General features: G+C 40.2%; 2 protein-coding genes across 4 annotated transcripts in view; both read left to right on the top strand.

Annotated features, from left to right (window-relative positions):
- Window positions 1-3,447, top strand: part of C13H2orf16 (chromosome 13 C2orf16 homolog) — a 34,982-nt gene extending 31,535 nt beyond the window's left edge. Inside the window, 2 exon segments of the mRNA XM_047522382.1 lie at window positions 1-3,206; window positions 3,208-3,447. Of these exon segments, the coding sequence (XP_047378338.1) occupies window positions 1-3,206; window positions 3,208-3,273 (3,272 nt within the window). The 3' untranslated portion in view covers window positions 3,274-3,447.
- Window positions 3,448-3,714: 267 nt separating this feature from the next.
- The window catches only part of Znf512 (zinc finger protein 512), a 31,568-nt gene continuing 11,870 nt past the window's right edge, over window positions 3,715-23,412 (top strand). Inside the window, exons 1-11 of one of the 3 annotated variants that reach the window (XM_047522378.1) lie at window positions 3,788-3,865; window positions 4,386-4,444; window positions 12,823-12,902; window positions 16,029-16,216; window positions 16,860-16,955; window positions 17,230-17,313; window positions 18,173-18,297; window positions 18,660-18,746; window positions 19,129-19,227; window positions 20,430-20,597; window positions 21,318-21,512. In XM_047522378.1, the coding sequence (XP_047378334.1) occupies window positions 12,898-12,902; window positions 16,029-16,216; window positions 16,860-16,955; window positions 17,230-17,313; window positions 18,173-18,297; window positions 18,660-18,746; window positions 19,129-19,227; window positions 20,430-20,597; window positions 21,318-21,512 (1,047 nt within the window). In that variant the 5' untranslated portion in view covers window positions 3,788-3,865; window positions 4,386-4,444; window positions 12,823-12,897. Of the gene's footprint in view, window positions 3,866-4,385; window positions 4,445-12,822; window positions 12,903-16,028; window positions 16,217-16,859; window positions 16,956-17,229; window positions 17,314-18,172; window positions 18,298-18,659; window positions 18,747-19,128; window positions 19,228-20,429; window positions 20,598-21,317; window positions 21,513-23,412 lie in introns of all 3 variants that reach the window. The other 2 variants (XR_007104629.1, XM_047522377.1) reach the window with 2 other exon arrangements.

The raw sequence follows: 23,412 nt of genomic DNA, 5'->3' as shown, positions 1-23,412 counted from the left end.
AGAAATATCTCTCCGCTATGCTAATGCTAGGGAATGTCTTGGTGACTACTATGGAAAGAAAGCTTTGTTCTCGAACACATTTAGCAGAAAAGGCCACTGCAGATATCTGTCAATCTATTCAGAATTTATTTGGGGTTCCAGCTGAACTGATGCAATTTTCCCAGAGCCTGCTAGAGAATGGTCCATATACTATTTCACAGCCTTCAGTGGTCAAAAATTACATTCAGAGACATACATTAGGCCATGGTCATGAACAAAGAATGACTCTAAGGATGTGGACACGTGGCTCCATATCTTCCATAATACAGCAATACTCTGGGGCCAGATTGGGCATAAAGAAAACAGACTCAAAGCAAAGTAACATATCCCAGGAAGTCACTCAGCATATGCCTATCTCATGCGTAGGAGGCGAGCTTCCTGCCCTAGTAAAGTCAGAATCTTCTATCAGGATATATTACAATAGGGAGGATCCTGTTTCCCTGGAAGAGAGTGAAAACTCACAGAGTGGTTCAGAAACAAGAATTTTTGAGTCCCAACACTCCTTCAAGCCAAGTTATCTTTCTCATGTAAAGACTGACTTCTCAGAACAGTTCCAAATGCTACAAGATCTACAGCTAAAAATAGCAGCAAAACTCTTAAGGAGTCAAATACCCCCCAATGTACCTCCACCTCTAGCTTCAGGTCTTGTCCTGAAATACCCTATCTGCCTACAGTGTGGCCGATGTTCAGGATTTAATTGCTGTCATAAATTACAGACCACTTTTGGGCCTTATCTTCTTATCTATCCACAGCTCCACCTTGTAAGCACTCCTGAAGGCCATGGCGAGATTCGATTGCATCTTGGCTTTAGGTTGAGGACTGGAAAAAGACCCCAAGTTTCAAAGTATCATAGAAGAGACAGACCCATGACACCAAGGAGTCCTATATCATCATCAAAAAGGAAAGCCAAAATGTATACTCCAGCTTCTAAGAATCCTACTCCTACAAGAGATTTCCAATCTAGAGCTTTCCAGTCCCCTGCTCCTGTACGAGTCCATACCAAGCAAAGGCAATGGGGTCACCCTGGTCTAGTAGGAAAGACAGAAATTGGAGAGTTTGGGCATTATGAATTCTCTCATGTGCACTCCCTATCAGAGAGTGACTCTGAAAGCTATCAGGATGACACATGGGCTCAAGTGAGGACGAAAAAAACCTGGGATTCAAAATTCCCAGTGAAAAGAACCAACAAGGGACTGAGAACACCAAACACATGCAGTGGAACCACAATAGAGAGTCCCTCTAAGGAAATACCAGCCTCTTTAAGAAGAAAGAGGACTGTAGCAGCCCACTCAAGTACTGCTTCTTTAAGAAGACAAACTAAGAAATCCTCCCAGCCCAAGTTCCTGCAGCTGCTTTTCCAGGGCCTCAAGCAGGCATTCCAAACAGCATGCAGAATGATGGCTTTTTTGGGACCGAAGCCTGAGGATAGGACAAGGCCAGATTTGTGGTCAAGCAAATACTATGATCCAAAACAAAAAGCCAGGGACTACTGTTCACCCAAAGAGAGTAAAGGTGACGGGCTACCAGCTGTCAAGCAGAGGCCAACGAGTCCAACCACCAAGCAGGAGGATATAGTGTCAGAAGGCACAAACCCAAGCAAAGAAGCTCATCAGCCAGAGAGAGGAAGCTCTTTGCAATCGAGACCTCTCCAGCCGCCCAAGCCCGCGGCTTCCCAAGGCGCTAGTACTGTCCAAACGGCCGTCTTCATGCAGCCTTTGGGCCAAGTCCAAAGTGAGAGCAGCAGCAGAGCAAAGAAAAACTTGCAGAGAGGTGAAATTTCCAGCCAGGAGTCCAAGAACCTGATCGGGTCAGAAGCCAGGTTGCAGGCCGCCTCCGCGAAAAGCTGCAGCAGAGAGAAGCACCCGCCCCAGGAGGGGACCCTGCCCCCGAGGGACAGCGGCCCGCGGAAGCCCTCTGAGGGGAGCCAGCGCAGTCCCTCCGAGAGGACCCTGTCCAGTGTCTCGGAGAGGAGCCATCGGAGACCCTCAGAGGGGGGACATCACGGTCCCTCAAAGAGGAGCCATCACAAGGCCCCAGAGAGGAGACGCTACAGGCCCTCAGAGGGGAGTCATCTCAGTTCCTCAGAGAGGCCACCTCGCAGTCCGTCAGAGAAGAACCATGCCAGTCCCGCAGAGGGGGCGTGTCACACTCCCTCGGAGGGGGGATGTCGCAGTCCCTCAGAGAGGAGCCTTCACAGTCCCTCAGAGAGAAAACGTCACAGTCCCTTAGAGAGGAATCGTCGCAGTCCTTCAGAGAGGAGTCGTCGCAGTACCTCGGAAAGGAGCCGTCCCAGTACCTCGGAGAGGAGCTGTCGCAGTCTCTCGGAGAGGAGCCGTCCCAGTACCTCGGAGCGGAGCAGGCGCAGTACCTCGGAGCGGAGTCGTCCCAGTACCTCGGAGCGGAGCAGGCGCAGTACCTCGGAGCGGAGCCGTCCCAGTACCTCGGAGCGGAGCAGGCGCAGTCTCTCCGAGAGCCGTCCCAGTACCTCCGAGAGGAGCCATGCCAGTCCCTCCGAGAGGAGCCGGCGCAGTCCCTCAGAGAGAAAACGTCAGAGCCCCTCCGAGAGGAGGTGTCGAAGTCCCTCCGAGAGGAGACTTCGCAGCCCCTCCGAGAGGAGCCGTCGAAGTCCCTCCGAGAGGAGCCGTCGCACTCCCTCCGAGAGGAGCCATCGCACTCCCTCGGAGAGGAGCCGTCGCACTCCCTCGGAGAGGAGCACACTCCGTCGCTCGGAGAGAAGATGTTTCGGTCCCTCAGAGAGAAGCCATCTCGGTCCCTCAGAGAAGAGCCGCGACAATTTCTCCATGAGATCCCTTCGCAGTCCCTCCGAGAGTAGAGGACACAGTTCTGGGGGGACCCTTCCCAGGCCCTCTGCGAGAAGCCGGCACAGTCCCTCTGAGAAGACTCATCCCAGCACCACTGACAGAACCTGCCACCGTCCCTCTGAGAGAAGTCGAGACACTCATTCTAAGAGGAGACACCGCAGTCACTCTGGGAGGCGACACCGCCGTCACTCTGGGAGGAGACACCAAAGTCACTCTGAGAGGAGCCACCGCAGTCACGCTGAGGGAACCCATCAGAATCTCCCCAAGGAGGGACTCAAGCACAGTTCCCCCGAGGAGAGGCCCAGACACAGTCTGTCCAAAGATCCCAAGAGTTACTCCAGCATGCCTCCCACCGACCACACGGAGGACTTCCAGAGCAGGACGAGTCTGGAGAACCCGAGCTAGGCGATGAGCAGAGATCCGCCCCTGTCATGAACTGTCTTCCTCACATTTCACCCTTTCCTGCTCAGCCACTGCCTCCAACTCCTGCACCCTCAGCAATGAAAGGGCGTCTAGATCTCTAACCTGGGGGTGGCGGGGCAGAGAATGAGCCTGTAATTTCTCTTAAGATCAATAAAGGGGCAATGATTGATCTCCACGTGCATCTACGGGGCCACTACCCGGGCGGGTGTAGAAAGGAGGGACACGAGGGGTCGTGCATGGGACTGGATGAACACCGGGGTGGACGTCCCAGGGCCGGCTGCTCTGCAGGCCCCGCCCCCTCGCTCCGGCCCTCGACTCCGGGTCTCCGCGGCTTGGCGCCGCAGTGGGGGGTGGGGTCTCAGGCGAAGCCAAGGGGGGCGCGTCACGTGACCCTCCAGCCGCAGCCCCCTCGGAAGCTGCTAGGCGGAAGTAGACGTTCAGAACCCGGCGAGGCGGCGCCGAGGCCACATCCGGGAGAGGCGAGGAGAGCGGAAGTGGCGTTGGTCTGGCCGGAGCCCTTGGGTGAAATTGTTAGGCGTGGAGAGGGAGTGATGTCTTCCAGACTCGGTGCAGTCCCCGCTGTGAGTTCCGTGGTGTGACCATTATGCTTTAGAGGTAGCTCGGTCGAGCCGGGAGCACGCGGCCCGTCGCTTTTGTCCCATGCTCAGAGTTGGTTTTATCAGACCCCATCGTAGGCCCCACCCTTTTAGATCAGAGCCCCCCGCCCTCCTCTTCTTTCCCCACTCTCTTGCTTGTTCCCACCTCGTTGAATTCAGTTCCTCTCCACGTTGCCATTAGTTTCTGTTCCTTCTACATCCCCCAGTGCTTCCCATGTCCGTTGTCTTTTTTTCTCCTCCCTTTAGAGCCTGTGCCTGGGATAGGGCTTGGGAAGGGGGGAAGATGAAGGCGCAGGTATTGTCACCCGCCTGCGCGTTGTGGGAAGAGAGTAAGGCATACTTTTCCTAAAAAATATTGCATTCTTCCGTTTGAAGTAGTTGCCCCGGGAGAGCTTCGTTTCTTCTGGGCACAAGGGGGAGTCATCTCTTTGTGGTCGAGGTTCAGGGGTCCCTAGCCCTCACTTGTGTGCTTGTGATTTGCTAGACCCCGGGACCCACATCCTTTAAGCAGCAGAGGAGTACCAGGATCGTGGGAGCTAAGAAGTAAGTGCTTTCTGAGGTCTTTTTATAATTGTGTCGCCAGCGCTGTCCATTGGATTGATGAAAATGTTCTGTATCCGCACTGCCCAGTATCATAGCCACCAGCCACGTGTGACTTTTAAGTACTTGAAGCGTAACTGGTGCAACTGGGAAAAAGAATTTTAATTTTTATTAAATTTAAAATTTTAATTAACCCAGTTTAAATAGCCACCTGTAGCTAGTGGCTACTGAATTGGACAGTGCAGGTCTAAACCTAGTGTGGGGGAGGAAAACTTAACTCGCGAAAAAACAAACCAAAATGAAAGAACAAATTGTAGAGCGTATGATTCAGTTATAGTCCAGCATTTCTCCCCACATGAAATTTGTGCTCATGAATACATTGATGAGCTTGGAAGGAAGAGAAAATATGGTTGGGGGAAATTCTTGGCTGCAAGACTGGTTTACTGTTTTGTATACTGAATGTGCTAAGTTACTCCGAAGTTAAAAGAAAAAAAACTAGAAACTCTGATTAGATGGATTCATTCATTCAGATTACATTTACTAAATGTCTGCTTGTTGCCAGTCAAATATTTAGATATACAGATATGAAAAACAGAAATAGAAATCCAAAGATGGGGATTTGCAAAAAATCAACAAAATACAGTGTAATATGTAAATATTTTAAAATGAGAATTTAGTATAGCCATTAGGGAAAGGGAATGATAGTCTGGAAGGGAGAGATAACCAGAGTAGATCACCCATAAGCATCGGTTTGAAAGTCAAGGAATAACGCAGTTAGCCAGGAGAAAGGATTTTTCACAAGAGATAACAGCATTTGAACAGGTAAAAAGTGGGATAGCAAAGCTTTCTATATGACTGACTGGCAGGGAGGATGGGGGTTAGCAGAGTGATCATTCAGAGGTTAGGCAGATCACAAAAGGCCTTTTTTTAATGGCATGCTAAGGTGTTGGAATTTTATTCTGGTAACTTCACGAATGATGGATTTGGAAGGGTTTTTCTTGTTATATTTATGAAAGGTTCAGAGGCTATTATAGGAACAAAAGAGGAATGAAGAATATGTGGTCTGAGGTGATAACAGTATATGGGAAATTTTTAGGGAACAATACATAGGGAATATACGGGATGGTTTAGGCTAGAGTTAAGTGAAAGAAAGACAGGGTGTCTGTGGGTTTCTGGCATTGGCAGACAGATGAAAGTTGGAGTAATTAACTGAACTGGGAATTTCCAAATGAGGAGCAACATTTGGAACAAATGTAAGTGGATTTGGACCTCAGTTGAAGAGCTGGTCTGAAATGCAAAATTGAGAATCTTCAGCTATAAAAATTAACTGAAAACATATTTTCTTCTATAAGATGAGTATTCATGAGATCTTCTAGGGAAGGTGTTCAAAGCAGTGTTTCTCAGTGTGTACTTTGGTTCCCCCAGGGATAATTCTTAAAAAGTATAAACATGAATGGGCTGCCATCCATTAATCAGAATCCAAATCATCATGGTTAGGGTGTGGGAATCCTTATTTAACTACCTTCCTCAGAAATTGTGAATTTTGAGAAACAATGGTGAGAAGAGACTAAAAAGAGTAGAGTATGAAACCATGGAGAATATCAGCCTTTAGTTTAATTTAATTTTTTTTGGTACTAAGAATTGAACCCAGGGATGCTTAATCACTGAACCACATCTCCAGTCCTTTTGATTTTTTAATTTTGAGATTGGGTCTCACCAAGTTGCTTAGGGCCTTGCTATGTTGCTTAGGGCCTTGCTAAATTGCTGAGGCTGACTTGGAACTTGGGATCCTTCTTCCTCAGTCTGCCAAAGCCCTGGGATTACAGAGTTGCTGAGATTACAGACATGCACCACCTGACACACCAGCCTTTAAAGACTAGGTAGACATTGCTACAATGAGTGGGAATGAAACTGAGAGATAAATAAAAGTATTTATAAGATTGATTGGTGAAAAGAAAACAGAGATTGCTAGTGAAATTCCTTGTGCCTGGCCTTGATGGGAAGGAGTAATGCCAGTGGTCAGTTACATACAGAGAGCAACTGACAGGAAGAAAGACTAAGTAAATTAGGTGCAAGGAGAGAGAGGGGCTACCCAAGACAAGGATTTATTCCCAGAAGGCACCTGGTAAGATATTCTCTGTTTTTAATTCCCTCATGTTTTAAATCTACATGTCTATCTCCACTACTTTCTTAATAATTTCTTTGTTGTGTTTAATTTGTTATTAAGACCATCCAGGAAGTTCTTAATTATAATTATATTGGTTTTATTTTTATAATTTCTGTTCTTTCACAAATATGCTTGTAATTTTTGTAGTCTGTTGCTCTTTGTTCATATTTTCAATCCTCTCTTTTATAACCTTAAATATATTTATATTCAGAATTTAAAAAAAGATTAGGTAGAATTAAAGAAGTCTGCAAAGGATACCTCGGTGAACTAAAATATTGGTGAAATCTAAATGTTTGCATGTAGAAGCAGAGATTTGCCATACTGGTGATAAATTATAAATAAATCAGTGTAATTATGATAGCCATTATATCATAATAAAGCTTTTTCTTCTTATATTTATGGAAAGGGAAGTTTGAGATTAATCTAGTTTCAACAAATGATCAAATGTCCTGAGTTGATAGTATAAAATATATACATATATATTTTTTTTTGAATTCTTTAAAAACAAAAACAGACTTGGAGGCAGGAATTCCCTAGCCATCATGACTTAATCTCTAGCATATTAATCATGTTGATCATAGGAACTCTGGAAGTTTTTACTGTGTTTATGTTTATGCGTGAGAAAAGATGTATATTTCTGAGTCCTACACTAAGAAACTCATATAGAGTTTCCTTAGAGTAGTTACATGGGGACGTGGCTGTTAATGGCTGGTTGGTACTATCAAGTCTTTATTGAGTAGTAATTGATCCCATTGTTTGGGATGATGGGCCATTCAAATGGCCAGTTTCCATTTGTAAATAGACTGTATTTATTCAAAGTGTATTCTGTGAACTGCGGCATAGCTCCATGGTAGAACATTTACATAGCATGTGGGAGGCTTTGGGTTCAATCCTCACAAGTAGTACACTCTAATACCTTGAGATTCACACACACACGCACACACACACACACTTATATCTCTGAAACCATCATTGTAATCAAGATAACAAACATTTCCCTCTACCCCCAAAGTTTTTGTGTGATTTTGCAGTTCATTTCTCTCTCCTCTCCCATCCCTAGGCACTACTGACCTATTTTCTGTTTCTGTACAGTGGTTTACATATTCTAGAATTTTATAAAATGAAATCACATAGTCATTCTCTTTGTCTTTTTTTTTGTACTAGGAATTGAACCCAGGGTTGCTTAGCCACTGAGTCACATCCCCATCCTGGTTTTATTTTTTATTTTGAGACAGGGTCTTGCTAAATTTCAGGGCCTCACCAAGTAGCTGAGGCTCTCTTGAGCTTGCAATCCTCCTGCCCAGTTCATAGGAGTAGTATATGAACAAATATTTCCATTTTGCTTGGTAAATACCTAAAATAGTATCTACCATCCTAGGTTGACTGGATTATGTGGCAGGGTATGTTTAACTTTTTATCAAACTTCCTATCCAAAGTAGTATCATTTGCATTCATACCAGTAATATATGAGAGTTGATCTTTTTCATTTTAACTAATTTAATAGTTGTATAGTGATGTCTCATTGTGGTTTTAATTTTTGTTTTTTATTCATTTTAAATGTTGAACCTTTTTTCATGTTCTTTTTGACCATTTTGTATATCTTCTTTTATAAAGTGTTTACATCTTTTACCCATTTTTTTAAAAAAATAGGGTTTAGTGAGTTGTAATATTTAAAAAATCTAATCTGAATATAATTCCTTTGTGTAATAAATGTGTCTTGAACATCTTTCAGTCTGTTGTTTGTTTTTCATTCTCTGACTGATGTCATTTGAAGGACAAAAGTTTTAAAGTTATCCATTTGCCAGGCATGGTGGCACTTGCCTGTAATCCCAGCTACTTGGGAGACTGAGGCAGGAGGATTGAAAGTTCTAGGCTAGCCTTAGCAACTTAGTGAGGCCCTAAGCAACTTAGTGAGCCCCGTCTCAAAATAATAAGTAAAAAGGGCTGGGGATATAGCTAAGTGGTTAAGTGCCCCTGGGTTCAATCCCTGGTACCAAAAAAAAAAAAAAAAAAAAAAAGTTCATTTGTGTTTCTTGCTTTTTGTTTCTATTTAAGAAACCTTGCTTACCCTGATTGCAAAGATATTCTCCTACCTTCTAGAAGTTTTGTAGGTTTCTACACTTAGGTCTTTGACCCATCTAGAGTTAATTTTTGTATGTGGTGAGTGGTGAGAGTCAATGTCAGTATTTTTCCATTATTGAATTTCTTTGGCACCTTTATCAAAAATCGGTTGAAGCGGGGCATGATGGTGCATATCTGTAATTCCAACTTCTTGGGAGGTTGAGGCAGGTGGATCACAGGTTGAGGCCAGCCTGGGCAACTGTATCAAGACCTTGTCTCAAAACATTTTTTTAAAAAGGTCTGCCTGCATTCCACACATACATAAAAATCAATTGCACAGAGCTGGGGATTATAGCACATTGGTAGAGTGCTTGCCTGGTATTTGAGAGGTCCTGGGATCAGTCCCCAGAACTATAAAGGGAAAAAAAAAAATCAATTGAACATGTGTGTATAGTTCTTTTTTTTTTTTTGGATAGTTCTTACTCTGTTCAACTGTTGATGTTTAGAGTAAGTCTTGAAATTAGATAAGGCATATATATTATGCCTTATATATTTTGGCATATTTTTTTCAAAATCATTTTAGCTATTCTAGGTTCTTTACATTTTTATATAAATTCCAGAATCAGGTTGCCAGTATCTATAAAAAGAGGCATGCTGAGTATTGATTGGTATTATATTGAATCTATAGGTTCATTAGAGGAAAATGCCATTTTAACATTATTGAGTTTTCTGATTTATGAGCATGAAGTACTTTTCCTTTTATTTAGGTCTTCTTAACACTCTTAGCAGCGCGTTGTGTTTTTCATAGTAAAAACCTTGGATGTCTTTTGTTACATTTGTTAGTATTTTATGTTTTTCTAAATGGCATCATTTTTTATGTCACTTTCTTGTTGCTTGTTGCTAATATATAATAATTGACTTTTTTCCCAGGGGAAACAGTATTGAACCCAGGGGCACTTTACCATGAAGCTATATCCCCATCCTTTTTATTTTTTTATTTTGAGATAGGATTGCAGTAAGTTGTTGAGTGTCTTGCTTAGTTGCTGAAGCTGGCCTTGAACTTGTGATCCTGCTACCTCAGCTTCCTGAGTTGCTGGAATTATAGACCTTTGCCACTGGGCCCCCCTTATTAATTGACTATTCTGTCTAACCTTGTATCTTGCCACTTGTTAAATCTACTTATTAGCTCTAGTAATTATTTTGCAGATCCCTGGTATTTTTCTTTGTAAGCAATCATATAATCTGGAAGTATGGACAATTTTACTTTTTTCCTTTTGTTCTTTTTTTTTTTTTAACCTTATTATAGTGTGTTTCACCATGAAACAATCTGAGCCTCGAGTTTTTTTTTTCTGGAGAATAATTTGATAAATTCAGTTTAATAGCTATAGGTTTATTCAGATTTCCAGTTTCTTCTTTCTTCTTGTGTCAGTTTTAATAAGTTGTATTTTTTAAAAATGTTTTATATTAATTTGTCAATTTATTGGCAAGGAGTTATTCAGAGTGTTCCATTTTAATGTCCGTATGATATGTGATAATTGTCTCTTTAATTTTTTTATTATTTTTAAAAAATTTTTTAGTTGTCAATGGATTTTTTAAATCTATTTATGTGTGGTGCTGAGTCTCAAACCCAGGGCCTCACACATACCAGGCAAGTGCTCTACCACTGAGCCACAACCTCCACCCCTCTCTTTAATTTTGATATTACTTATGATATCTTTTTTTATTTGATCAGTAGCTGTAGGATTCTCAGTTTTATGATCATTTCAAAGAACCAAATTTTCTCTATTGCCTCTTTCCTAGTTCATCAGTTTCTTATATCTTTCCTTCTTTATTTTACTTTTCTCTTCTTTTTAAGGTATCATCAAGTTAAATCTTTAGTTTTAATTTTAAAGTCTTTCTAACATAAGCTATCAAAACTTAACTTTTCTTCTAAGTACTTTAGTTACAGCCACACTTCCCCTCTCCGCCTTTGGTACCAGTAGGGATTGAACCCAGGGACATTTATCACTGAGCCACATCCTTGGATCTTTTTTTATATTTTATCTAGAGATAGGGGCTCATTGAGTTGCTCAGTACTTCACTAAATTGCTGAGGCTGGCTTTGAGTCCTCCTGCCTCAGCCTCGTGAGCCAATGGGATTACAGGCATGTGCCACTGAACCCTGCTTAGCCACACATTTTGATGTATGTAAATTTTTATTACACCAAAGTACTTTCACATTTCCTTTGTGATTTAATTTTTGACCTCTAAGTTATTTAGAAATAGATTATTTAACTTCTGGATTTATTTTTGAAATGTTTTTTGTTTTGTTTTGGTTTGGTTTCAGTAGTTTACTATTGTTGGTTTCTGTTTGATTCTGATGTGGTCAAATAATACACTGTTATTTTCGTTCCTTTTTAAGTTTAAAGTTTATGGCCCAGTATATACTTTTTCTTGGTGAATGCACAATGTGCACTTGGAAAGAATGTATATCCTATATGTTGGATGTAGTGGTCTATGAATGTTAATAACTAAAACAAGATGGCTACTAGTGTAGTTTAGCTCATTTATTTGTTCACTGAATTTTTGTTAAATCCTACCAGTTGCTGAGAGGAGAGGTCTTAAAATTTTCTAAAATTGTGGAATGTCTATTTTCCCCTTTAATTCTGTCAGCTTTTGCTTTGAGTACTTTGAGGCCCTATTATTAGGCACATACAACAGGTAATTATCTCTTCCTGATAATTTGACATTTTTGTCATTATGAAGTGTCTGTCTCTGGCAATATTCTTTGTCTCGAAGTCTGTTTTATCTGAAATTAAAATAGCTACTCCAACCTTCTTAGGTTTGCTGGTTATCTGGGATAGGTTTTTTTATCCATTTACTTTCAATCTATATATGTCTATATTTAGAGGGTACCTCTGGTAGTATATATTAGTAGGTACTGCCTTTTTATTGATTATTTCAATTTCTGACTTTTAACCAGAATGTTTAGACCATAAACACTTAAATGAATATTGGTATATTTGGATTTAGGTCTATCCTTACATGATTTTCTTTCTTGTTGTTTTCTCCTCTGTTCTTCAGATTATTTGATGGCTTAGTGTCCCGTTTAAATGTGTGTACTGTAATTGAGTTTTTGGCTATGTCTCTCTATTTTTTTAAAGTGGATCCTCTAGGATTTATAATGTACATACTTAACCTTTCGCAGTCTGTTTAGATTTACTCTCTGCCACTTTGCTAAAATGTAGAAACCTTACAGTCACATAGATTCCTTTAATGCCCACCTACCATTATGGTATAGTTGTTGTATGTATTGTACCTATATACCATATATTGAAAAACTCTACAAGATAATGTTAAAATTTTGCTTTAGATTTTTTAAAATGTTTACCCAGTTATTCACCATTTCTGCTGCTTGCTTCATTCTTGAAAACCCAAGTTTCTCTCTGGTGTCATTTTTCTTCAGCTGGAATTTCTTCAGCTTTAGCATTTCTTATGGAGCAGGTCTGCTGGTGACAAATTCTCTTAGTTTTTCTTTATCTGAAAAAATATTCCTGAAAGATATTTTCATTGGATGTAGAATTCTGAATTGACAAATCTTTTCTCTCAGGATCTTACAATTTATTTATTTATTTTATTTCTGTTGGTTCTTTCTAGTTATATATGACAGTAGAATCCATTTTGACATAATTATAAAAGCATGGAATATATTTTGTTCTAATTCAGTCTCCTATACCTCTCCTTTCCCTTCCCTCCCCCTACCCCCTGGGATCTTACAGATACTGTTGCACTGTCTTCTGGCCTCCTTGGTTTCTGTTGGGAAATCCATGATGGTGTGAGTCTCTGTTCCCTGTAATGTAAGATATCACTTTTCTGAAGTTATTCTCTAGATTATTTTCAATCTTTGATTTTATATAGTTTTAAGATGTGTCTGTGTATGTTGTCTTTGAGTTATCCTACTTAGTGTTTGTTGAGCTCCTTGATTCTTTTAAATTTATTCTTTCCTCAAATGTGGGAGATTTTCTACCATTATTTTTTCTGAAGTATTTTTTTGTACCAGTGTCTCTTCTCCTTGAATTACAGCTACACTGAATTTAGAACTTTGAGATTGATCCACAGGTTCTTGGGTCTGTGGACTGTTTTTTTCAATTTTTTTTTTTCTCTTTGTTCTTCAGATTGGATCATTTCTATTGCTCTGTCTTCAAGTTCACAGACTCTTTCCTCAGTCATCTCCATTCTGCTACTGAACCATGCAGTGAGTTTTTATTTCAGATATTGCACTTTTCAGTTCTAAAATTTCATTTGATTCTTTTTTATGCTTTGTTTTTTGATAATTCCTACCTAGTCTTTCATTTCATGTGTTATTTTCCTTTGTAAGCGATTACAATAGCTGCTTGAAAGTGTTTGACAGTTCTGGTGTCTGGATCATCATGGAGTTGGCATTGTTGATTATCTGTTCCTTTGAGAATTGCTCATGTTTTTCTGGTTTTGTGTTTTTGGAATTTATCTTTAACATTGTGAATATTATTTATGTAGACTTTGGATTCTATTGCAGTCTTCTGTAGGAATCTTGCTTGTTTTGTTTTAGTAGGCAGCCTGTTTAGGTTCAAGCTCTAAGTTCTGCCTCACCTTCTGAGGGCAGTGGTTAAAAATCTCAGATTTGTTCTTTACATTTTTGCTATGATGTAAATGGGGGCTTGTCCCATTCACGAACAGCCCATGGGTTAGTCTTAGATTTTTACAGGTGTCCCAAATCTTCTGTTCTCTAGGTTTTTGCTGCATTGGTTTGGTTCACTAAGTTCAAATTTTATTTCAGTTTTCAGTCTTTACTAGGCTGATTTGAATATGCCCCTCACATAGCTTGCTCAGGTTAGGTTGTGACTTATATGGCTTCAAATACAAACTTAAGAAATTGCATTCTTTGCCTTTCTCCAGAATTCCCCATACTCTGACCGACAGGGACCCCTTTATCTGATTCTTGTGACCATAAAGATGGTGTTTCTGTTGGAATTTAAGCTGCCCATGCTGCTGCACAAGTAGGCCCAGCCTACTCATGCCACGTAGGTCACTTTTCTCAGTTTTTACTCCCCTGAATAATCCACAGCTTTTGTTTAAATATCAGAGTCCAGAGTTTATCATTGTAAGCAGCAGGAGGAATGGTCTGTAGTGGGCTTATGCTGCCATACCAGAGCCAGCACTACTCTATTGAATTTGTAACATGGGACCTAATATGCAGAGAACTGAAAATTGTGCTTCCCTGTTCATAGCATACTGATACCATCTTCTTTAATGTTTACTCTATGCTTATTTCTGTCTCCTTCCTCCCAAATGAAATCATGTAAACAGGTGTCATGTTTGTCTTTAAATATTTATGAATCCTTTTAAAACTAAGCTGTTTTATATACGTATTTATTTTTAATTTACTGAGATGACATTTTACTAGATTCTGTTCTCTTATTTCATCAGTATGCCTTTTAGTTAAATTCATAGCTCTGTGTGTAGAATTGGTTTATTGTGTCTGACAACTACATAGTATTCCATAATTGGTCTCTATCACATTTTATGTTTTCTTAAGAATGGTCACCTGGGTGGCCATTTTATATATTTTCCTAAGGATGGTCACTAATGAAAGTACTTTCATTCCCTACTCTTACAAACGTAAGCCTATGTGTGATGTTTTCTCCCCCCAATATTGGGGATTGAACCCAGGGGTACTTTATGACTGAGCTATCTCCTCAGTTCTTTTTTTCTTTATTTTTTATTTTGAGAAAGAGTCTAAGTTGCTGAAGGTCTCACTAAATTGCTGAGGCTGGCCTTGAATTTGTTATCCTTCTGCCTCAGCCTCTCTCTTTTTTTTTAATTCATTTTTATTGTAAACAAATGGGATACATCTTGTTTCTCTGTACATGAAGTAGAGGCATACCGTTTTTGTAATCATACATTTACCTAGGGTAATAGTTTTTGATTCATTCTGTTTTTTTTTCTTTCCCCCACCCCTCCTACCCCTCTTATCCCTCTATACAGTCCCTCCTTCCTCCATTCTTGCCCCCTCCCACCCCCCATTATGTGTCATCATCCGCTTATCAGCGAGATCATTCTTCCTTTAGTTTTTTGAGATTGCTTATCTCACTTAGCATGATATTCTCCAGTTTCATCCATTTGCCTGCAAATGCTATAATTTTATTATTCTTTATGGCTGAGTAATATTCCATTGTATACATATATGCCACAGTTTCTTTATCCATTCATCAATTGAAGGGCATCTAGGTTGGTTCCACAGTCTGGCTATTGTGAATTGAGCAGCTATGAACATTGTTGTGGCTGTATCTCTGTAGTATGCTGATTTTAAGTCCTTTGGGTATAGGCCAAGGAGTGGGATAGCTGGGTCAAATAGTGGTTCCATTCCAAGTTTTCTAAGAAATCTCCACACTGCTTTCCAGAGCAACTGCACTAATTTGCAGCCCCACCAGCAATGTATGAGTGTACCTTTTTCCCCACATCCTCTCCAACACCTTTTGTTGCTAGTATTCTTGATAATCGCCATTCTAATTGGAGTGAGATGGAATCTTAGTGTAGTTTTGATTTGCATTTCTCTTACTACTGAAGATGTTGAACATTTTTTCATATGTTTGTTGATTGCTTATAGATCTTCTGTGAAGTGTCTGTTCTGCCTCAGCCTCTTGAGTCACTGGGATTACGGGCGTGTGCCAGCAAGCCCTGCTCAGTAATGTTCTTAACTGACATACTGACTAGTCTTAGGTTTAGGAATCTAGATATAGCTTTTTACCAGAAGTCTCTGACCAGCTTAACTCAGGCAAGATAGCATCCTTTCTTCAGCTGTGGAAGCTGAGTATTGTGTTGCCAAGTAAAACAGGGCAGTTCTTGTTATGGTTTAGAGAGGAGGCTGAGCAAGAAGGAAGATGGATCAGATTGTTGTCTACAGACTATTTTTTTCCTTCTTATTCTCAAAGATATCCTTTAGTTACTGTCCCTCTAGCTGAGAGAGAGGCAAACTTGGACGTACCTGGTTACCAATTCAGGGGATCTCTGAAATGTCACAATACCCTATTACATTGCTTAAATTTCTTTTCTTAGTTAAATCCAGGAAAGTATGCCTTCCTTCCACTGCAAAGTGGACTACATACTCTTTCTGATTATAATAAAGTATGATAATAATTATATATGTGTGTTAGATTGACCAATATAATTTTAGGAGATTACAATTTATAATCTGTTCTTTTAAAATTAGCCTTAATAAAATAAAGTAAAATAAAAGAAAATTAGCCTCCTTAGTTTTTTGCACAAGTAACCAACTTGTTTAAAGAATTAATAAGGGTTTTGCTCTAGACCCTCTATGGTACATATTTTTGTGTCATGTTAGTAGCCGGACCCAGTGCTCCATAAAGGATAATAGTTTCCAGTACACTATCCCTCACGATGACTCTCTAAGCGGCTCATCATCTGCCTCATCATGTGAACCAGTGAGTGATTTTCCAGCATCCTTCCGAAAATCTACCTACTGGATGAAAATGAGAAGAATCAAACCAGCTGGAACTTCTCGTACTGAAGGTATCAGAATAAGTGTCTAATTCCAAAGACAGTATGCTCTGAGATTATATTTTGAGATAGTTGCTATAAGTGATTCTTCAAGTATTAAATGCCACAGATGTTTAATCTCATTAGTGATTAAACAGATTTTAAGGTGGTAGGTTATTGCATACTCTTAGCTTCATGAATTATCTAATAGAGTAAAATACTGCTGACCCTACTCTAGGTTAGACTTTGAATCAACCTTATTCTGTATGGGATTTGAACTTCTTTCCTGTTTTATTCTAGTTTGCTTTTTTGAGGATGTAAAGGTTGGGGAAAGAGTTATGGTAGTATATTCTAGAGAATCACAGTCTCAGATGTCCCTGGTAACCTCCTATCTTGAGCAGTTCTTCTACTTCAGTGATAGCCTTGAATCAAGAAGCAAAACACATTTTCTGAAGGCCTTTTCATTCTTAGGGAAGAATTGATGATTCCAAAGGGGTGGGTCAGTTATTTAATGAGAAATTACATCAGCTTTCCTGAAAATACTGCAGACTTCTGAGGCCTGTGTTCACTAGCAGTCTTTCTCTTTCATGATCTTGTGAGTGTTGTCTTGAACACAGGCCCAGAGGTTCATTTACAAACTATACTAAGTTTGTTTTGTGTTTGCATGATATTTCAGGGTCAGGTGGAGTATCAACAAAGGGAAAAAGGAAACCCAAGCAGGAAGAAGATGAAGACTATGGTGAATTTCCTCAGAAGAAGCACAAGCTTTATGGTAAGGGGTTAATTTTACTGTTTTTTCCTTGGATCACTGGGCTATGTTCTTCAAGCATAAAAGGGAGGCAGACTCTGGTGTAGGCTCTTATTGTCTTTAGAACCCTTTGAATTTGGGGGTGGGAGTACCTCATCCTGCCTTTCATGACTTAAAGGAGGCAATCAGTTGAGGGAGTGGGGCTTTTATGTCCAGGAGAAGGGGAGGGAAGAGATTTTTGTGTTAGGGAGGTTAGTAAAGGTAACATGTTGAACTTCATGTCTCTATTTTGTGTCAGGGAGGAAGCAACGGCCTAAAACTCAGCCTAATCCCAAATCTCAGGCTCGTCGTATTCGGAAGGAACCACCAGTTTATGCAGCAGGTATGTTTTCTTTTGGATGCTTTGTGGATTGTAGTGCTTACGCTCTGGTTTGTTGTCATCTGTGAGGAGCGAGGTACTCAAGCAGTTCTTTAAGGAGGCAGTTGTTAAGAGTGAGTTTTTGGAGGTCAAATAGATCTCCAAAAGGTTTTGCACTTCAGACTTTCTGACCTGCCTCAGTTTATCTTCTGCAAACTTCAGTTTCTCTGTCTGAGTAGGAATAATAAAGACAGCCAGAATTTAAAATTCTGTGAAAATTAAATTGCATTGCTGGGCTCCATGGTGCCCACCTGTAATCCCAGTGACTCGGGAGGCTGAGGCAGGAGGATATCTAATCTAAAGCCAGCCTCAGCAATTTAGCAAGGTGCTAAGCAACTTAGCAAGACCCTGTATCTAAATAAAATATGAAAAAGAACTGAGGATTTGGCGTGATGATGAAATACCCCTGGGTTCAATCCCTGGCACCAAAACAAAAACAAAAACAAAACCAAAAAAAAACAAGCTAAGAAAATTAAATGACATAAAAACATGTCTCAGGAACACAGGAAACACTCATAACTGGCTGCTATGAAGCTCAGCATTGCATAATTAGACCCTGCTATGAAAGCCCAGTTCTTTAAGGCACCAGGCTTTTGAGTGGTTCTCAGGTGGTTTTTATCATGGGGCATTTCAGAAACTACATTGCATGGAAAAAAAAAAAAAAAAAAATGACTTTTAGAAGTTACAGGAAGAATCTGTTCATTGTTGTCTACCAGGAAGGGGAAAAACCATTTTATGACACTTTTCCTAGATTGTGAAATTATGATTTTTGTTTCTGGAGAGTATTGCAGATCATAAAGTGTCATTTTTCTCTCCTTTGTAGGCAGTTTGGAGGAACAATGGTACTTAGAAATCGTGGATAAAGGCAGTGTTTCCTGTCCCACCTGCCAGGCAGTGGGGAGGAAGACCATAGAGGGTTTAAAGAAACACATGGAAAACTGCAAACAGGTTAGATATTTTGTGGCATTTCATGATGGTTAGGATTTTTTACCCAAAATTTAGACCTGGTACTGTGTGCAGTATGCTGAATACAATGGACTAGGGGGAAGTGTTGTGTGGCAGAGGAAATGTAGACTTTGCACTTTACAGACTTGAGTTTGAATCCTCACTTAGTTGTGGCATTTAGCTTTTTATATGTGGACCTTAGTTTCCTCATTTGTAGAATGGAGAAAAAATATCTACTATGGATAGTCTGTGTGTGGATAAGAAAGAAGTAATGCATGCTAAATGCCTAGCCCACTGCATAACAATTTGTGTTATTCTGTTTCTCTGTTGAACAGTGGGGTACTGAGTACTATTTTTTCTTTTAGGAAATGTTTACTTGCCATCATTGTGGGAAACAACTTCGTTCACTGGCAGGGATGAAGTATCACGTCATGGCGAATCATAATAGTTTGGTAAGAGTGTCTTCTGTCCTCTGTGAACTCATGAGGTGTGTGGATATCTTTTATTAGGTGAGTGTACATGTCTCAGTGCAGATGATTGAGGTTCTGGGACCTCATAGGTGTGTAAGAAGACTATTCAAGAGTTACTATGCTCAATGAAACCATGGTGGTAGGCCATAGATACTTGTATGGGTAAGTTATCCCCAAAGGCTCATGTCCTGGGAGGAAGAGGCTCAGAACTCTTATATTCTGTTCACTTCTTTCACTTGTCCAGAAGATGGAGTAAGCTAGAACTTGGATAAAACTAGAACATCAGCTTAGCTGCTAGTCCAGTTCTTGATTTTCTGTGATTTTTTTTTCAATTTGTCATTTTATGATTTCTTTTGATTTCTAGCCCATTTTAAAGGCTGGAGATGAAATAGATGAACCAAGTGAGAGGGAACGACTTCGAACAGTCCTAAAGAGACTGGGAAAGCTCAGGTGCATGCGTGAGGTAAGAGCCCAAGGACAGCAACTCCTCCTGGAGTCCCAGGTCAATGTCTTTCTGTTGTCATTCTCCATTTCTCCTCCTTTTCTTTTATGGACTTCCTAGTTCTTACAGCATATGGTGGCCCTTGCTTCTCTAGGTCTCTTGAATTCATTTATACTTCTTTATTTTCTTTCTCATCCCCCAAACTTATCCCCCCCTACTCCTTTGTGTAGAGGGATTTCTTTACCAGCATTTTTTTTTTTTTTTTTTTTTTTTTGGTGTGATGAAGAGGATTCCAGTAACCTCACTGTGTTTGATATTGTGGTGGGGTGGGGTCATAGACCAAGCAGGAAACTGTGATACAGAGTAGGTGCCTGGTTACAATTCAGTGAATGCTAACTGTATTAGTCAACTTTTTGCTGCTCTAACTAAAAGACCTGAGAAAAGTTTAGTTGGGGGCTCACAGTTTCCCAGTCTCTTTAGGACTGTTCGTAGACATCTGGCTCCATTCCTCAGGGCTCAATTAAAGGCAGAACATCATAATGTAAGAGTGTGGTGAAGGAAAGCAGCTCACACGATGATCAGGAAGCATAGAGAGACTCCACTCGCCAGATATAAAATATATACCCCAAACGCATGCCCCCAATGTCTCACCTCCTTCAGTTTCCACTTAGTTAATCCCATCAGAGAATTAATTCCCTGATTGGGTTAAGGTTCTCATAACCCAGTCATTTCTCCTCCAAACTTTCTTGCATTGTTTTGCACATGGACTTTTGGGAGACACCTCATATGTAAACCATACCACTGACTAAACTGTTTGAGTATCATGGCCCACAGATAGGACATCCAGGGAGAAGGAATGATTGTACCAAGGGAAAATGTTAGAGAAGATCTTATAATATCACAGTGTCTTTTTGTATTTTATGGTGGTAAATGCTTTATGGCTTTTGAGAAATTTAGGGATCATGTCAAAAGATGTAAGATTCTAGCTGGGTGTGATAGTATGGCACATACGTGTAATCCCAGTGGCTTGATAGGCTAAGGCAGGAGGATCACAAGTTCAAAGCTAGCCTTAGCAATGTAGTAAGATTGCATTTCAAAATAAAAAATATAAAAGTCTGGGGATGTGACTCAGTTGTTTAGTGCCCCTGGATTCAATCCTCAGTACCAAAAACAAAACAAAACAAGATTTTAGATTCTAATGTAGGCCTCTTTCCTGTGTTCAGAGTTGCTCCAGTACCTTCACCAGCATTATGGGATATCTATACCATGTTAGAAAATGTGGCAAAGGGGCTGCAGAGCTGGAGAAGATGACCCTGAAGTGTCACCACTGTGGAAAACCATATAGATCAAAGGCTGGACTTGCGTATCACCTGAGGTCAGAGCATGGGCCTGTGAGTACTGACTCCTCTCTAGACCCTGTTTTGGAGATGTACTTGGTGATGATTGTGTACCCTACCTCTTTCTGTTCTCTTGGTGCTTTGTGTCCACTTTTAATCTTTGCTTTTGTTCTCTCTTCCTCATTCTTTTTTATTCTTATTTCTGCCTTTCAAACATTAATTGGTTATGGAAATGAAAGTTCAAAGTATAGTCCAGAACTGGAGATGTAGCTCAGTGGTAGAGCACTAGTCTTGCATGTGCGAGGCCCTGGTTTCCATCCTGGTACCACAGAAAATAAAACAAACCAAAAAAACTTTAAGTATCTTTAAGGAAGAAATAACCTTTTTTTTTTTTTTTCCTCCTGGTACTGGGGATTGAACCCAGGGGCCTTTTTCCATTGAGCTACAGCCCCAGCCCTTTTTATTTATTTATTTTTTTGAGAAAGGGTCTTGTTAAGTTGTAGAAGCTGACCTAGAACTTACAATCCTTCTGTCTCTGAGACAGAGTAGCTGAATGGAATTTTAGTAGCTGAAATTACAGGGATGTTCCACCCCACCCAGCTGAGAAGAAGCTTTTTTACCAGTATAATATTCTCTAATATGGTGGGGTTCGATATTAGTAATAAAGTTAATAAATAGCTCTTTTGCTACTTAGAGCAGAAAGGACAATTTTTAATTGCTGGCTGTGAAGGAAACAACTTACCAGGCCTGTTTTGCTGTGTCTCATTCTTGCAGATCTCCTTCTTTCCAGAGTCAGGACAGCCAGAGTGCTTAAAGGAGATGAGCCTGGAGTCAAAAAGTGGGGGGCGAGTTCAGAGGCGTTCTGCCAAGATAGCTGTGTACCACTTGCAGGAGCTGGCCTCTGCTGAACTGGCCAAGGAGTGGCCTAAGAGGAAGGTGCTTCAGGATTTGGTACCTGATGATCGGAAGGTATGGTAGAAACTTGTATTCATTTTAGAAACATTGTGTTTAATATTGTGTTTACTGTACAGAGAAAATTTAGTACACTTAAGTTCATGTAAGCAACATTTTGCTTCTTCACCCTTGGAGATGTAGTACATCTGCTCCAGCTTAAGTGTTTGGAGTCAGGTAAGGACTAGCATAACCGTCTCTTTCTGAAGTTCCTCAGGGAGCCCTCTTAATTTTACATTACTTTCAGAGGGAACCTGAATTCCCAGGTTAGATTTTTTGTTTAATCTTTGTTTAGTGTGTTTGCTGTTTGTTAGTTCAGATGTAGTAGTTTATATTTAATTTAGGTAAGTGGTTTCAGTTTGGTTTTGTAGCACTGGAACTACCTACTCCCCACAGAAACTTTATGCATAATACCTGTATATAAGCTGGGTGCAGTGGGGCACACCTGTAATCCCAGCAATTTGATAAGCTGAGGCAGTAGGATCACAAGTTCAAGTCTAGCCTCTAGCCTCAGCAATTTAGCAGGGCCCTAAAGCAACTTAGTGAGACCTTGTTTCACAATAAATAGAAAGTGTTGGGGATATGGATTAGTGGTAAAGGACCTTTGGGTTCAATCCCAGTACCCTACCCCATCCCCCAAAAAAGAAAAAAAAAGAAAAACCAAACCAGTTCATAAAATAACTTAGAAACAGGTTTGCTCTGGATAACTGAGGGTGGTGAGCCCAAAGCCTTATCTATTTGGCCTTCCCTTTTGTACTTTTATTGTTCCCATACATGACTCCTAGTATCCTTTTAAGGGATGCTGACCTGTTTGAAAGTCATTGGTTTAGAGTGGACTATAGAGGAAGGAGCATTAGCCAAGAGCATAGACTGTGACCCTAGACTGTGGAATCAACAGGGAAGAGTTTGAGGACACGTATAATATCACAACTGATAATCACAACTAAGGACCTGTTACTGTCCAGGATATCATAAACAGTTTATATTTGGCCTAGGGCACTGACTCAGGTGACAGAAATGTTATATCTTAAAAGAAATAAGTTCAAATCCTAGAACCTAACACACTGTTGTTTTGGTCTAAAAACCAGTCATAAGGAATTGGGTCTTGTTTTTTTTAATATCAGAGCATCCTTTTTTGTTTTAAACTTTTTTTTTTTCTTTTTGCTAAATGCTATCTAAATTCAGCTTAAATGTGAATTTTGCATAGTGATATGTTCTTGTGATATTGCAGTTAAGTTTCACTGAACATGGTATGTGGTAGGGAATTTGAAATAAATATTTAATTCATTGAAGTCTTATTTAGCAGATATTCTACTAAAATCATAAAAAAGTTTTATATTTTTGACAGCTATAGGTAAAGGGCATTATTTCATTTTATAGCATAAAATTTAATTTTTTGAAAAGATAATGTATTCTACTGGTCCAAAAGTTAAAATGATGATAAACATTGAGGTATACCCCTCTCACCCTGTCCTTGTGATTACCCCCTCTGATTAGCTTCTTGTGCATATTTCTAGTGTTTATTGATACATATGTAAGCAATATGTATTTTTTCCCCTCCAAAAGTTTTTGTACCTGGGATTGAACCCAGGGTCACTTAACCACTGAACCACATACCCAGCTCTTTTTATTTTTTCTTTTGAGACAGGGTCTTGCTAAGTTGCTTAGAGCCTCTCTGAGTTGCTGAGGTGACCTTGACCTCTCTAAGTTGCCTCAGCCTCACAAGTTGTTGGGAGTACAGGTGTGTGCCACCACACCCTGCTCAAAAAATGTTAATTTCAAAGTAATTTTAGATTTATAGAACAGTTTCATAGTTAGTATAGAGTTCCCATGAGCTCTTTACCTAGCTTCCCCTAATGCCAACCCCATAGGTGGGTATGCCATGGTATCCCATGTTTTATTTAGTTACTCTATCTCC

The sequence above is a fragment of the Sciurus carolinensis genome, chromosome 13 (assembly GCF_902686445.1).
Source record: "Sciurus carolinensis chromosome 13, mSciCar1.2, whole genome shotgun sequence".
Classification (NCBI taxonomy): domain Eukaryota; kingdom Metazoa; phylum Chordata; class Mammalia; order Rodentia; family Sciuridae; genus Sciurus; species Sciurus carolinensis.
The sequence above is the reverse complement of the archived record's forward strand: the minus strand, read 5'-3'. Positions and strand labels throughout refer to the sequence as shown.